This window comes from Suricata suricatta, chromosome 3 (genome assembly GCF_006229205.1).
Source record: "Suricata suricatta isolate VVHF042 chromosome 3, meerkat_22Aug2017_6uvM2_HiC, whole genome shotgun sequence".
In the NCBI taxonomy this organism is placed as follows: Eukaryota; Metazoa; Chordata; class Mammalia; order Carnivora; family Herpestidae; genus Suricata; species Suricata suricatta.
In genome coordinates, this window is record NC_043702.1 from 138,278,511 (window position 1) to 138,294,840 (window position 16,330).

The 16,330-nt window shown below is 40.4% G+C and overlaps 1 protein-coding gene, 1 long non-coding RNA gene and 1 pseudogene across 3 annotated transcripts in view; 2 read left to right on the forward strand and 1 right to left on the reverse strand.

The window, feature by feature from the left end:
* Positions 1–6,803, reverse strand: part of LOC115286704 — a 14,137-nt gene extending 7,334 nt beyond the window's left edge. Inside the window, exons 1-2 of the long non-coding RNA XR_003906223.1 lie at positions 6,688–6,803; positions 6,340–6,507 (exon numbers count right to left, since the gene is read on the reverse strand). This is a non-coding gene — a long non-coding RNA (uncharacterized LOC115286704). The remainder of the gene's footprint in view (positions 1–6,339; positions 6,508–6,687) is intronic.
* SPATA45 (spermatogenesis associated 45) lies at positions 4,261–13,432 on the forward strand. 2 transcript variants are annotated; one of them, XM_029933109.1, is made up of 3 exons: positions 4,261–4,310; positions 9,190–9,513; positions 13,242–13,432. In XM_029933109.1, the coding sequence occupies exons 2-3, from the start codon at positions 9,240–9,242 to the stop codon at positions 13,259–13,261; spliced, it is 294 nt and encodes a 97-aa protein (XP_029788969.1). In that variant the 5' UTR covers positions 4,261–4,310; positions 9,190–9,239; the 3' UTR covers positions 13,262–13,432. The 2 variants fall into 2 exon arrangements, with proteins under 2 accessions (XP_029788969.1, XP_029788968.1); XM_029933108.1 differs by lacking the exon at positions 4,261–4,310 and adding an exon at positions 7,079–7,111.
* Positions 6,128–6,304, forward strand: LOC115288700 (annotated as a pseudogene).
* Positions 13,433–16,330: the final 2,898 nt, after the last annotated feature.

Below are 16,330 nucleotides of genomic sequence, written 5' to 3' on the forward strand. Positions count from 1 at the left end.
TTTGGCTATTGTTGACATTGCTGCTATGAACATTGGGGTACATGTGCTCCTATGCAGCAGCAGGTCTTTTAAATTATAAAACCCCTAGGGGCACCTGGATGGCCCAGGCAGTTAAGCTTCCAACTCTTGATTTCCACTCTGGTCATGATCTCACAGTTCCTGATATCAGCCCCACATTAGGCTCTGTGCTGACATGAAGAGCCTGCTTGGGGTTCTTTCTCATTCTCCCTCTCTCTCTGCCCCTCCCTTGCGCTCTCTCTCTCTCTCTCTCTCAAAATAAAATTTTCAAACATTAAAAAAAAAAAACTCTTCATCTAGCTCTGGGAGGATCCCACCAAATGTAGAGAAGAATTGGAAAGATCAGTGGCTATTTGCAACCCCACTCACAGGGGCCTAGACTAGCTATTATGGACTCTTTCCCACCCATGATTATATTGATGTGGGAAAGAAAGGTGAAAGAGAACAATAAAGATTCCTTACAATGTACAGTCCATTGACAAGTCCTTGAGACAGGCAGAGTGACCGCCCTCTAGGAACTCAGCTGCCTCCATGATGACACTTTGCTGAGGGCAAAAGATACTCTTAGCCCAACCCCCCCCCCAGGATCCTGTAAGTCTACTTTAACATGTAAAAATTCCTTTTGAATTCTTTTATCTCTACACCCTAAGATATATGTTGCCAATTATACCCTAAGCATATGGCCCCCTAAAAGATATCTAAAGGGTCTCATGACTAAGGTTTTATTGGAAAGTAATAAATGACCTTCTTCTTGCCATAGCTAGCCCCATCAAGGTCCTAGAAACCTTGCTTCCAAAATTCCTTAGAGACTTACCATATCCCTAACCCCCTGATATAATCAGTCACCGGTCACAACTCCAGTGCAGCTCCTCCTGCCCACTGGTCCTGTCCCGTGCTTTAATAAAACCACCTTTACACATTAAAGCTGTTTCAAGAATTCTATCTTGGTCATTGGCTACAAACCCCAACATTTCCATATCCACATGATGGTTATGAGACAGGTAGATGGTCCCCCGGAGAAAACCGCCCTCACCAAGGAAATGACTGGCCCTCGCCTTTCCCAGGCTCTCCTGCACGTGACCAGGACACAGCTCAGCTGGAGGCTGATATCTAAGGCTTCATAGGAGCAATGTTCAAGGTGTTCCCCCTCAAAGTAAATTCGTCTGAGGTTGGACTATGTACTTAGAAAGAAGAAGAGCACTTTAAAAGACTTTGTTGAATGTTCTATACATACTTTCCAAAGACAAACTGCATTAAATCCGGAAGCCCTGGAACACAGAAAACTTTTAATTTCTGCATTAGTGGGAAATTTTCACCCTGATATTAAATAACAAATCTACCTGGTCTGTTGGTGAGGGCAACCACTAAACATAATAATGGAGGCAACTACTTAAAACTATTTTTTTTCTAATTTTTTTTTTTTGAGAGAGAGAATGCCCATGAGCAGGAGAGAGGCAGAGAGGGGGAGACACAGAATCCAAAGCAGGCTCCAGGCTCTGAGCTGTCAGCACAGAGCCCAATGCAGGGCTCAAACCCACGAATGTGAGATCATGACCTGAGCCAAAGCCAGAGGCCTAACCCATTGAGCCACCCAGGTGCCCATGGCTGCAGCTACCTAATTCTTTGAAAATAGCTTGCAGGAAAGCAGGAGAAAAAGAACTAATAGCAACAAGTCTTGCTTTGCAGCCTGAATAATTGGAAAAGCAAAAGAAGGACTCCGAGAGTAATTCAAGGCCCATTCAGATCTCCCCCTATTCGCCGGCAGACAAGCACAGATATTGCAAGAATCCAGGTCACTGGAAGAGAAAATTGTCCTGTACTTAAGATAAAGGAAAACTTGGGGCACCCTGGTGGCTCAGTCGGTTAAGCGTCCGGCTTCAGCTCAGGTCATGATCTCACCATTCATGGGTTCGAGCCCCGTGTCGAGCTCTGTGCTGACAGCTAGGTCAGAGCCTGGAGCCTATTTCGGATTCTGTGTCTCCCTCTCTCTCTGACCCTCCCCTGCTTGTGCTGTCTCTCTCTGACTCTCAAAAATAAAATAAAAAACATAAAAATAAATTAAAAAAAAAGAAAAAGGAAAATTTAAGAAGCAATTTCCCTGTCAACCTCAGGAGTGTGTTTTTCTCCTGAGGGACGACAGCTCCCCCTTGAATGACAGTGTCAGCGGTTCTCCGTCACACCCCAGAGCCCACCATGTACCTTAAAATGAGGATCAGGAATTGAGTTTCTTAATTGACACTCATGTGACTTTCTCTACCATCTGCTTAGGAGATTTATCACTACCTGTCATCTCTGATTTTAATCAGGGGGTAATCAAATTAATTAGGGAGCTCATATATACTCTGTCACGCGCTGCTAAAGACACTGGCTGAGTGAGACCATAAAGCCTACAGATCAATGGGTGCAAACAACCGCTAACTACTTAGGACATGAGGTATCTCAGGGCATCAGAAGCTTACTTCAAAACACCATCCATCAATTTTGTCCATCTATCCCCCTAAAACAAATCAATGGTTATGTAAATTTGGGGAGCCATCTGACTATTGCAGCCAATGGATTCCTAATTTTGCAGACCTTGTTAAACCTCTGTATGCCCTTCTCCCACACACCATCCCAGAGCCCATTTCCTGGCTCTCAGAGACATTAACCTTTCAAGCCTGGAAATTAACATTGTCAACACCCCCAGCTCTTGGCTTACCTAATCTTAGCAAACCTTTTCATCCATACTGCCATGAAAGTAATGGCATTGCTGCAAGCATTCTAGGGTAATCTTTGCCTCGCAGAGACAACCAATAGCATATTTCTCATGCCAGTTAGACCCTGTGGCATTGGCTGTGCCCCCATGTTTAGTTGCAGTGGCCACAGCTGCCACCTTGATTGACAAAACCAGTACTCTTACATTAGGCTCCCCTACTCACCCCCAGACCGTGCTGTGTCTGCTCACTTACAAGTTCATAAGACACAGCACCTCTCTACACAGTGACAGACCACTTACAAACACGCTCCTTTGACTAACCCTTCCAGTCATCTGCCATCATTGTGACACTTTAAATCCAGCTACCTTGCCACCCCTCCCTGAGATGGAGAGCCCATGCTATTCCCTGTGATTGCCTTACAACCATAGAGATGGTCTCAAAGCCATGAGAGGATTTCTCAGACGCCCCTTTAGACAACCCAGACTTAACTTCTATTTTTGGATGGCTCCTGTTAATGACATTTATGGGGAAACATAACCAGTTATGCCATAGTTTCCCCATAGGAAACAATGGAGGCATATTCTTTGCCCGCTGTAAAATCAGTCCAAGCAGCTGAACTCACAGCCCTTACTAGAGCTTACACTTTGACTGAGCGGGCTACTCTTTACACAGAGTCTGAATACACTGTTGGCACCATTTGGAAATCCTATGGATTCTTCAATTCTGCAGGTACTCCCATTGCTAATGGGCATATAATTGCTGCCTACCACAGGCTTATTTATCTCCCTAATTTAGAACTGTCATTGTTCACTCTTTAGACCGTACTAAGAAAACTGATGCTATATCTTTCAGAAATAATAAGGCTGACAGAGCTACCTAATATGCAGCACCAAAACACTCCTTTATCCTTTTCTCCGCCCAATTAAAAAACCCACCTTTATTCCTGATTGGCAGAACGAAGTTTTACAGCTGCCAAAACCAGACTACAGGCTTCCTATAACAACTGTAGCATTCTGCAGTCTTACAGATTGACCAGAGCTCATGGAACATGGAAGTGTATGAAAGCTCGCAAAGGTTATGGAATACTCCAGACTCTGGGAATTACAGGTTCAACTCTAACCTTGTCCGTAAACTACACTGATCTTTCTATTTTATGTGGCAACAAAGTATGTAAAGGGTTCCCACCTAAATGGTCAGAATGATGTGAACTTGGATAGTGGCCTCTTCTGTCACTGAAAACTCCACCCTAAATGCCAGGCAAATTACAAAATGGGCTCCTCTGTTGATAAACTTGTGCTATGTAAATGTGCCAGTCGAGAAGTCATAAAAAATCTGCTTGTACATCACAACTCCAAGTTTTTTTTCAGCGTTGACGGTCTTAGTTCCAAACTTTGGAGATTATGAGTTGGAAAAGGCAATCCTAAATCTCTTTGTGGTAATGGAACAAGAGTTTGATATCACTATGCAAACTTTGAAAATACTCGAGTCAGAAGTTAACAGCTTAGCCTGCGTGGCACTCCAAAATCAACGTGCCCTGGATACACTGTCCAGCAAGGAGGAGTCTGTGCAATCATCAGTGGAAAATATTCCTTCCATGTAAGTAAAACAGGACAAATAGTATCTAGTTTATATTTGTTAAAACAAAGGATTGATATTTTTCATCAGATAAATGAAGTTCAGATATTTTGTTGCACTGACCTATTTCCAGGACTGGGGAACTGGTTTAATGAGATATGGGACATGTGCTTTGATTTGTTCCTTTCTGTTTGGTCTTCATTCTACTCTCTGTTTTTCTCTCCTTGCAGATTCCTTGGCTACTAACCCATTTTCTCTTTCCACAGTCACCAACTTAGCTTTTAATATGTGAAAATTCCAGGGAAGTTTCAGAGGAGGGAACTGTAGGGGTTCAGAACAGTGGCCCCAAGACGTACCATTGGGCATGCAGATTATTTCAAGCTGAAAATAGTTTTTGGGGAGGAAAAATTTTACTCTCCCATTCAAGATTCCTCTAACTGGTCTAAGAATTAAATTGACATGAGATAGATTAACAGGATAGTATCCAATTTAATTATGAATGTACAGGAAATCCACATAAACATGAGAGATTCCAAAGAGAGTCAGGCAAAGTAGGGTATATATGTCATCCTGAACAAAGCAGATTGGGGTAAGTGTCTGAGACCTCGAATGGAAGGAAAACAATTCACAGGAAAATGAAAAAGGTAAATTTTCAGTAAACAAATGTTTGTTTTGGCCATTTAGAAACAATGGGATATAGAGAAATTTTAACAAACTTGGCTAGGTTCCTCCCTGTCCACCGCATGTAGTTCATATTATACTGTAGTTAACTGTGATGACTGCTCCCTTTCTGGACCAGGTCGTCCATTTGAATTCTTTTAGGCAGCCAGGGGGGAAGTCAAAGTTTCTTCCTAAACCTTTTGGACTTTGATTGTTTTGGGCTCAAAATAATACACATGCTTAAGCATCACACCCTATGGTGGCCTACCCGTCACAGCAAATCAAAGTAAATCCAGGAAAATGGGATAGGATACCGTAGAATGTAGCCTGAAATCTTCACTGGGAGAGTAACCTTTGAGAGAGGAAAAATTGTTGGCCTAAGAATTATTCAAATTGGCTCTCTTATGTGATAAATAAATGCCTTTGTAAAAAAAAAATGATAGAGAATCACTCATAGATACAAGACACATAACTTTCTAAATTAACAAACTAATCTAAACAATGTGCATTTTAGAAAAAACTTCAAATGCTTGTGTTGGGGATTAGGGCAGGCCATCCCAAAATATGCCACTTTGGCATCTTGATTATTTTGCATTAAAGTTACTTAAGAAACAGCCAGTGCAAAAAGAACACACTGATACTCCTTCGTCTCCTGAAAGCAAGAAATTAATCTCCCATGTGAAAGGTACACCCTGTACCAGGAGGTAGAGAGCCATCCTTATCATAAAAGACAGAGAATTCAGGATGAAGAAGACTATTTAAACAAGCCTTGTTACTTTTACTAACTTACTACCCCAATCCAAATTCTGTTTAGAATTCCTTACTAATTTAAGTTCCCAAACAAGTTTTCTTTATCCTGTCAGCTCCTCAGTAATTTATTATTTCTTTGTATAAAACTAGCTGCCAGCCTGGGTCATATTCCGTGGGACCTCTGTACATACAAATTAGCTTTGTTTCTCTCCTGCAATCTGTCTTATGTCAATTTAATTCTTAGACCAACCAGAAGCATCCTGAGGTTAGAGAAAACTTTTCCTTCCCGAACACTTGCTTAATATACTTTATAGTTTACAAGTCTCTTCATCTGTTTTCTCATTTAATCCTCCCAATACCTAGGTGCTGATATCAGCCCGTTTCACAGCTAACGATGCTGAAGCTCACAGATATAGAAATATTCCTCCATCGCTTCTCGGCCTTTTGGCTAAGATCAAGTGTAGTATCTGTTCTTATCAGTTTAGGAATATTCCTCCAGGTTGCATTCTAACAAGGGAAAATGTAGCCCCTGGCCCTCAGATGCCAGGGTTGTGCCCAACTAATTAGGTCTCTTGATAAGCCTTTTGTATTATCTGGGAGCTTTGCTAAAAATACAAGAAAACCAACAATGGCAAAATACCTTATCTTCAGCAGCTGCCCTGCATTGATCTCATCAGAGACCCCAGCCTCATCAGAGTTGGGTGGTCTTCTTTTGCTGGCCCTTCATATAGTTCTTTAGGGAATTCATTTCTCTGGCATTGTGAACTGCTTTCTTCAATACCAATCTTATTTTTTCTATCATAAATTGCTGTAAAAAAGACAAAGAAATTATGACTTTTATATTTCTGAAATGTATTTCTGAAGTTTTTTTTTTACTGGGAGGCTTCCTCTTCTGAGAAAAAAGATATATGAATAAAATAATTCCCCAATTAAAATATGAAGTTTTAATAAAACCAGTAAAAATAGCTGTGGTTTACTAAGTACCTACCTTAAACCTTTAGACTATAAGCTCCATTGGAGTAGGTACCCATTTGTCCCCAGTACTCAGAACAATACCAGACACAGAGTAGGTGTTCAACAAATATCAGTCCATGTAATAAATCGATGCCAGGCACAATGTAAAGAGCTTTACATTTACATTTCATTTAATTCCAACTTCCTCCCTATCTCCTACCATATACACACAAACCTACAACTTAATGAAAAAGGTATCTTTATCCCAGATGAAGAAATTGATCTTGAGAGATTGAGTAATTTATTAGAGGACACATGGCTGATAAGTAAATGGTCTAACTCCAAAACTTCTCTTAATTAGGGTTCTATGGTTAGAACAAAGTTGGAATGGCTTAGCTCATAATATTCCATCACCAAGGTAATATCTCAGCGGGCTGATCCAATTCAATGGACTTCAAGTAGGCTTTGGGTTACTGTACATTAAATGTTATAATAACATAGCTGTAGAAACAGTAGTATATTTGCTACATATATGCATTTGATACTTGTTATTGCAGTAGTTATGTTCTATAAAGTGGCCCCAAGCATTAAATTAGCAAATACTCAGCCAGTTGCTCTTAGGAAAATGAAGGGAGAGGTTCTTGTGAGTCTCTCTGGTCATAAGATTTTTGTCAACCAATCAATATATAACCTTCTTTTATGTATGTATCTGTATGTATCATTATTTAATAGATGCTGTTGACTCATTAACACTGAACTCATAACCAACAGCACTATATATGCCCGAACAAACCTTACCTAACCACACAATAAGGCACATTTCAGCCTTCTTGCTGCGGGAGCACTAGACAGCAGTTTAGCACTATATTTGGGGAGAATTCTAAAAAATACAAAGTAGCACTAAATAGATCAGGAAAAGGACACTTGTTAATAGTATGAGAGCTGGATGGAGAAGGCAGAGTGTCGCCTTGTTTGACCTTAGCTGGGAATATGCACCTGAGGGAGACTCAAATTTTTACTGTTCTGTGCATTTCTGGGAATGACTACTAAAATGCCACAAGTATTGATTTTGAGGTGACAAATAAGCTTTGATGAGCAGGCAAATTTGCAAAGATGGAATTCATGAATAATGAGGATGTTCTGTAAATACATGCTTAATATTTTCAAAGTCCTTTATTTTTTTATTTTTGGGGTTTTTTTTGCCTATTTATATTTATTTATTTATTTCAAAATTTTGTTTAAATTCTAGTTAGTTAACATATAGTGTAATATTGATTTCAGAAGTAGAATTTAGTGATTCATCACATATAACACCCAGTACTCCATAACAGTGCCCTCCTTAGTATCCATCACCCATCTAGCCCATCCCCCACTCACCTCCCTCCATCAACCCTCAGGTTGTTCTCCATCATTAAGAGTCTTTTATGGTTTGTTTCCCTCTTTCTCTCTGTTTTTCTATTTTGTTTCTTAAATTCCACATCTCAGTGAAAGCATATGGTATTTTTCTTTCTCTGCCTGACTTGTTTGGTGAGCATAGTATATTCTAGCTCCAGTCACGTCATTGCAAATGGCAACATTTCATTCTCTTTGATGACTGAGTAATATTTCATTATAAATATATATACCACATCCTCTTTATCCATTCATCAGTTGATGGACATTTGGGTTGTTTCCATAGTTTGGCTATTGTTGGTAATAATGCTGTTACTATTGAGGTACACGTGTCCATTTGAATCTGATTTTTGTGGGGTTTTTAAAAAAGATTTGTAAAAAGAAATCTCTACACCCAATGTGGGGCTCAAACTTCCAACCCTGAGACTGATAGTCACATGCTCCATCACCTGAGCCAGCTAGGTGCCACTCAAAGCTCTTTAAAAAGCCATACATTTTTAATTAAAAAAAATTTTTTTTAATTTACTTTTGAGAGAGAGATAGCGAGCAGAGACGGAGACACAGAATGAGAATCAGGCTCCAGGCTCTGAGCTGTCCGTGCAGAGCCCAATCTGGGGCTTGAACTCACAAACCATGAGATCATGACCTAAGCCAAATTTAGACGCTTGACCGACTGAGCTCCCCAGGGCCCCGCCCCTGTACTTTTTATAATAAAATCTCTTTGGATATTTATTGGGAAAGAAACATCCAAATTGTTAATTTCCTTGTCTCTAGATCAAGAGTGATTTTACCTTGTCTGCCTTATGCTTTTCTGTATTTTATTGTCTATAATGACTATGTATTATTTTTATAATCAAAAGAAACACTGAGAGTTCCTAAAAGCAAGAATCAATACATAGTATCAGTATCAAAATCAAAATACATTTTCTTACTAAAATCCTCTTTTTATGATTTTTTCCTAAAGAAATACCAAAAAACAAAAAGACCTTAGGAAACAATAACGAAAATGGAGAGAGATGTGGGGTCAGGGGCACAATGGTGGTGGTATTTTACAGGAGGAGAAGAAAGAACTGGTGAAAACCTGATGGCAAATACTGGCCACTAGATCAAGCAGCAACTAATCGTATTTTTACATTTGCTTCAGGATACTCAGAATCACTTGACATCAAGTGACTGATACAAGAAGTCAGCATAATGACTTCTATAAACAGAACCAATGAAATAATTAAAAAACTTAAAGCAAGCAAACATCTCCTGGAGGAGATAAACGAACAGCGCGAATCCAACTGCTTTGTGGAAAGAAGCAATCAAGTCAGTTTACTGAGAGTTCAAAAGAGGCATTTCAGTGGTGCCTACCAGTCCTTTACTCACACCCAAATCAAAGAACCTGTTCCTGACAGTGGCAGGAGCTCCTGGATCAAGCTGAGTCTCCTTGTTCACACGGAGAAAAAGCACTTTCCTGCAAAAAGTAAGTTGTTAACGGTAGAGTTCCATGCCCCCACCCTCACCCCCCTGCAGCTGACAGGAGGGATTTATAAGTAAACTTGGGGAGAATTTCTGGGGTTGGGAGAGGTTCAGTAAGTATTGCTCTGGGATATTTAGGAGGCCTATCTGAAGTAAAACGCTTCAGCAAACTAGGTTAGTTGATGTAAGATCTGCTATAGACCAGAGATTCTCATTTTCTTGTGCTTCCAGAATCACAAGCTCCACTTCTGGGCTGACTCATTCGGTAGGCCCTCCTTTGGTCCTAGAATCTGCATTTTCAGCAAGCTAACGGGATTCTGATGCTGAAGGCCCAAGAACAATATTTTGAGAGAAGTTGTTATAGATAATATAATGACCTGCAAAAGCTCCAGAGACTACCTATCTCACCAATTTGTTGCCTCTGCAAAAATTTCATGTACAAAATTGAGATACAATGGAAATGATTTTGATGACAAATATCAAACAAAAAGCCCTGAGTAACAATAGTACAATGTGGATGGAGGTGGGTGTGGGGCTTTATGGTGGTGGTAGTATTATTTTGCAGGAGGAAGAAGAGAAAGAGTAACTACTGGTTTCCAAGTCAAGACAAACAACTGATGGCATTTTTTCATTTATTTAAAAAAAAAGGAGAGTGTAATCGTATTAAATACAAACAACACATGAGTAAGTTAGATCTGAAACAAGAACAATGAATATTTTGGAGAGTTAACTTCTTAGATGAATGGTTGTGACTTTACATTTGGCCCAATGTTCTTGGTAAGTGGTGTAGAGAAGGTGATACAGTGTGGCACTGAAAACTGAGACTCCCCTTGTGCTTTAAAGTTAATCTGTAACAGCCATGTGTTTATTTTACTGAAAAAATAACTCTTTACAAGGGAGGAATGCCTTTAGTGTTCCTAATTCTAAGTGGATCTGCATCATCTTTTATTCTGCTTGAATTACTCAGTACTAGGTGAGTTAAACCACAGAGAGTCGTTTAGGCGCACAAGTTTAATAGTGGAGGGTAATATCCACCTATAACAAGCACAGTTTACCATTTTACATTAATACATACACATGGTTTTCTACAAAACAGAGTCTAATAAATATAATTTCTGTAACCAGTATTAATGATATAAAAATTATTGGCCAACAATTCTGGAACGTTAAACAAACCTTTAAATCTTGCAGAAAAAACTCTTTGTTCTTTTAAGTAAACAGATTTAAACAAATTCAACTTTATGATGACAAGATACAAAATGAGAATAGACTTATTAGATACATCATTCATAGCTCTAAACTGGCCTCTGGTCTCATAGCGCACTTAGTGAAATCCACACACCTTCTCCTGTGGTTAGAGGCTCTTGATGAACAAATCCCTAATTATCTTTTCAGACCTCTCTCCACTGTCCCTGGCCTCTTTTCACTTAACTACCATGGCTTTCTTCCTGTTCCTGGGATATAAAATTGTGGTTCAGGGACTTGGCACATGCTATTCCCTCTGCCTGGAGGTCTCTCTCTTTCCCTCACTTTATGCAGATCTTTGTTCAAAAGCCAGTTAATCAGAAACTATCCTATATAAATAGAACTCTCCGATATCCGGGGGTGCCTGGGTGGCTCAGTCAGTTAAGCATCCAACTGTGGCTCAGGTCATAATTTACCCACTTCATGAATTTGAGCCCCACATTGGGCTCTCTGCTGTCAGCTCAGAGCCTGCTTTGGGTCCTCTGTCCATCTCTCTCTATGCACCTCCCTGGCTCGTTTTCTCTCTCTCTCTCATTAAAAAAAAACTTTTAAGAACTCTCCAATATCCTGCACCACCATACCTGGTTTTCTTTTCCTCCATAGGGTTAAGCAAGATGATGTTTGTTTTTATCATCGCTTTGTCCATTCTGTTCCAAGAATGGTGTCTGGCATCAATTAGGCACACAGAAAATACTCGTTTGGTGGCTGAATAAATATTAGGACGTAGAATGTATTTTTCCAGAAGTAATGGTAAATCTTACCTCATTCTTCTTGAGACCAGTAGTCGTGTCCTTAGGTGGTGATGGCTCATAACCTTAGAATTTTCCGTGGCACACTTGTTGCTGTAGAATAATCTTTAGAAATGGAAGAGGACAATAAGAAGGTACATTTTGCTGGATCTATACAACAATTAAATTTTTAATGTTTTATTTTATTTTTGAGAGAGAGAGAGAGAGAAAGAGAAAGCATGAGTGGGGGAGGGTCAGAGAGAGAAAGAGGGAGACACAGAATCCGAAGCAGGCTCCAGGCTCTGAGCTGTCAGCACAGAGACCCACATGGGGCTCAAACCCACGATCCATGAGATCATGACCTGAGCCGAAGATACTTAACCAACAGAGCCACCCAGGAGCCCCAGGACCTATACAGTAAGAATTAGAAAGCACTTTACACTTTTCCTTTATTCATACCTATGTTAGAAGAAGAAACACAATCATTCAGCAAATTTTTAGGAGTATCTACTTTCTGTTGGGCTCTACTCTATTTGCTTGGCATTACAGTGATAGATAAAGCCTCTGCCTCATAAAACTTAGATTTCAGTGGGCATTTGAGTGGATAGAGGCAAGTAGTTATAAGTGGGTAAGTGCTATGGAGAAACAAAGCAGGAGGATGGGAAGTGATGGGGAGGGGACGAGTGGCTGCTCATAGAGCATGTGGTCAGCATCCAGGGCATGCGGGACAACCCAGAACCCCTGGCTTCCTTGTTTCCCCATTATTTTTATTTTGTTATTTATATTTTTATTATTTTCATCGTGATAAGTGTGCTTTATAATTCCCATCACCTATTTGACCCATCCCCACCCATCTCTCATCTGGTAACCATCAATTTGTTCTCTATAGCGAAGAGTCTGTTTCTTGGTTTCCCTCTCTCTCAGAACTCCTGGCTTCTTGAGGTAGCAAAAGTAAACAGGGAAAAGGAGCAGAAAGAGATTGGTCTTAATGGTCTCTAATGGCGGTGAGGCCATGAGTGTTAAGGACGAGAAGCATTGGGATTTTGCTAAGAGCACTTGGGAGTTCTGGGGACTCTTTGGTTCTATCAATAGTGAATGATAGACCAGGGAGTGAGTTTTCTTAGCCAGGGATCTCCAGACTCTTTTCAGTCTTCCAGTTGGGGATGTGGAGGCCTAAAGAAGGGCGCTCTTACCTAAACATCTAGCTTTCAAAGCAGAAGATGCAGGTGTTTTGGTTCAGGCTGTTATAACCAGTTACAACAGATGGGGTGGCTAAAACAGCAAACATTCATTTCTCACAGTTCTAGAGGCTGGCAGCCTGATTTCGGGATGCCAGCACTGAGGAGTTCTTGACGAATGCCCTCTTCCTGGCTTACAGGGGCTGCTTTCTCGCTGTGTTTTCACGTGGCAGAAGGAGCTAGCTGGCTCTTTGACTTATTCTTCTAAGAGCCCTAATCCCACTTATGAGGACTCCACTCCGATGTCTTAATTAGCTCCCAAAGCCCCCATGTCTTGATACCATCATATTGTGATTGGGGCTTCAACGTAGGAATTTGGGCCGGGAGCACAGACAGTCAGTGCATTGCATTTGGGTTCAAGTTCTGCTTCTGCCATTGACTAATTTCACGCTTTTAGTCAGTGTTTTCAAGCCTTACTTTCTAGATCTGTGAAGCAGTTCTTAGCCTCTCTGCCCTCAGGGTTATTTTGGAACTATGAAATGTATTATTCTTTGCATAACAAATACTTCTTACTTTTTCAGATAATGCCATATTTGGATAAAGTGCATCTCCAGAGACACACGGAAGTACAACCTCTTTGATCCTTCTTCAATGTCTGTCTCATTTACAAGTGTTAATTATAAAAGAGACAAAAAAATTATTTACTAGATCACCAAGAAAAGATTTTATTGCCACATAAAACCTATATATATTAAAATTTTTTTAATGTTTATTTATTTTTGAAGCATGAGTGGAGGAGGGGCAGAGAGAGAGGGAGACACAGAATCTGAAGCAGGCTCCAGGCTCTGAGCTGTCAGCACAGAGCCTGACGGGGGGCTCAAACTCACAATCTGTGAAATCATGACCTGAGCAAAGTTGGATGCCCAACCCCCTAAGCCACCAGGTGCCCCACATAAAACATATTTATATTCATTCCATCCCATTATTTAGACTTAGATGTTTTGGAGAGGTTGTAAGTGATTAAAGATAGTTTCAAAGATGAATGACATAAAAGTTCACTTTATAGTGATCTTTTTTTTAATCTAACATGTTTTTAAAAAATTATTTTAAGTTTATTTATTATCTAGGTATTCTCTACGCCCAACATGGGGCTCAAACCCACGACCCTGAGATCAAGGGTCACATGCTCTTTCAACTGAGCCAGCCAGGTGCCCCTGACCTAAAATGTTGAAATAGTTTGTTTCTGAAATTAGTAGAATAGGTTGACTGATCCTACTCATCGAGTTGAAGGCTAAAGTTAACATTTCCTTCTGTTGCTTAATTAACTTATGCTGTTAAAGCTACAATTTTGGTAATCTGAATAAGTCCCTACTTGAGAAGGTAATATTAGGTACCTATAGAGACATTTGTTCTATTTCATTGCCCATCCCCAAAGCAGGCATTGCTAGAATCATCTCATGGTCAAATCCTATTTGGCTACTGTCACCTCTGTATCATTATTTCCTGGACAGCAGACTGATTTCCAAACTTTAACCTGGCTTGTGTTCCTTGTTGTAGTTTGAGGAAACAGCCTATTCTATTTGGTAAGCCAAGCACTGCCTGGCTTCTTGGCATTTGTCTCTACATCAGTGAAATATTCGCCTTGTATGTGGTGGCCCTTTGCCTCCTAGGAAAACTCAGATTCATAAGCCAAAGCATTTTAATATCAGAAGGGCTATGGATCCTATTGGTCTAAATCCTACCACAGTTAAGGCTATGCAAGGGCACAGTGGATAGGATCCATTAACTCTGAGAGTATGCAATAAAATGCCAGACTCAAAATTAATCTTTGCTTCTCAAAAGGGCAAATGCCTAGTGTCAAGCGCTATGAAGGGTTAGCCTACCACAGCTTCATGAGCATTGACAGAGGACAGAAAACTCTTGGCTCTGAGGCAAAGGACTCTATTACTCAGGGTACAGCAAGTAGCACAAGCCTCATGTTTAGGTTGGTTCCCCTTGGCCTTCCCCAGCCCCTCCAAGGCGATAGGAAACTATTCAGATAATTCCACACAGAGAGGTTTTGCCTCACACGTAAGGACCCCTGAGCTTAAGAAACCCATACTGCACAGTAAATAAACTTGCCCTCTCGCTCTATTAAGTGAAAGACATTCTTTCTGTTAACCATTCCCATGGTGAACCCAGGGAATGAAGAGGTGTGGGTGGACATGTTTGAGGACATTCAGTTATAAAAATGTTGCCCAAACCTTCACTTTTCTGTTCTTTCAACAGAGTGAACTAGCTCCACTTACAATGCCAGAGAGGAAGTAGAGACTAAAGAATCTAAGGAAGTTCCCCTGGGGATTTTAGTGGAAACACTCTTTTAAATTATTCCTCTTTTACTGTAGGCACTTCCTCATGCATAAATCTGTGAAGCTGTTCTAGAGAATAATATGAATGACAGATATCACACTGGAGTTAGAATCACCCAAAATCTGGGGCACTTGAGTGGCTCAGTTGGTTAAGTGTCTGACTTCAGCTCAGGTCACGATCTATGGTTCATGAGTTCAAGCCCTGCATCAGGCTCTGCTGTATCCACAAATATAGGAAAATTGGATGAAAAAAAAATGTTCACCGCAGTGTACCCTTTGTGTTATACCCAAATCAACATATATCCTTCTTGCCCTAAGAATGTTTTTTAAAAATTCTTTCATAAGATCAATCACCACCTGCTATGGACTGCCAGTGTCTTATCTTTTAGCATTAATGGGACATGTGCTGCCTCGAAAGCTCTCCAGACTCTGTAATGAGTCCTAGATTTCCTTCTCTTCCTTTCTTTTTTCCTTCATTTCCCCAAAGGCCTCTGGGTGACAACTACTTCAGGGTGTCAATGTTCTCACCAATTGGGATTCTTAAAGATATAGGGAACAAAATAAATTTGGCTAATTTAAGGAAGTGAACTTACTGAAGGATATTGGATAGTTCATAAAATTTCCAAGAAGGCTGAAAAAACCAAATTCATGCCACTGAACTAAAAGCATAAAGACTACTGCTGCCACAGGCACTGGGCACAGACCCTGCTGTGAACACTGTCAGTCTTTGCAAGCTGGACTCTAAATTTGCTGCTATATTTCCCACACTCAGCAGAGAGGATTCGGATTGGTCCTGGCCTCCTCACATCCCTAGCATCATTCAAAATCTAGGGTGGGTCAGAGCATCAGTACTTTGGTGGCAAAGAAGGCTAGAAAGTTTCTGTCTGGCATTTTGAACGTCTATAATGGGAAGCAGTCTCTGCATAGTAAGGTGAGAGGTACTCTAAAGAAAGGAATTCACATGTGTGATGGCCCAAAAAAGACAGTCAGGTATCCTTCCATATGAACCTGAAGACCCCTTCTCTCTTCTACTGCTTCCTTTAGTCACTGACTATCCACTTGGTTTCAGAGTTCTTAATTTATAATACCCAAAGAATGGCTTTTGAAAGGTGTTAAACTCATGCAGAGATCAAATTGGGAGGCACTGGGATATTTGGAAAAAAAGTGCTGGAATGAAAGTCAGGGGATTATAATTCTAAATGTATCTCACATTAGCTGTGAGCATTAATACAATTTGTTTAAATGACTTGGGCTTCAGAGCAATCCACAGAAAGGTCCTGTACAGAGGACATTAAACTTTAAACATTTTTTGCTCTTATATG

Bases quoted from the DNA above. Each gene is read 5' to 3' on its own strand.
- SPATA45 (XM_029933109.1), top strand. From the start codon at position 9,240: ATGACTTCTATAAACAGAACCAATGAAATAATTAAAAAACTTAAAGCA. The intron at 9,514-13,241 runs GTAAGTTGTTAA...TTACTTTTTCAG, and splicing joins AAAGCACTTTCCTGCAAAAA to ATAATGCCATATTTGGATAA.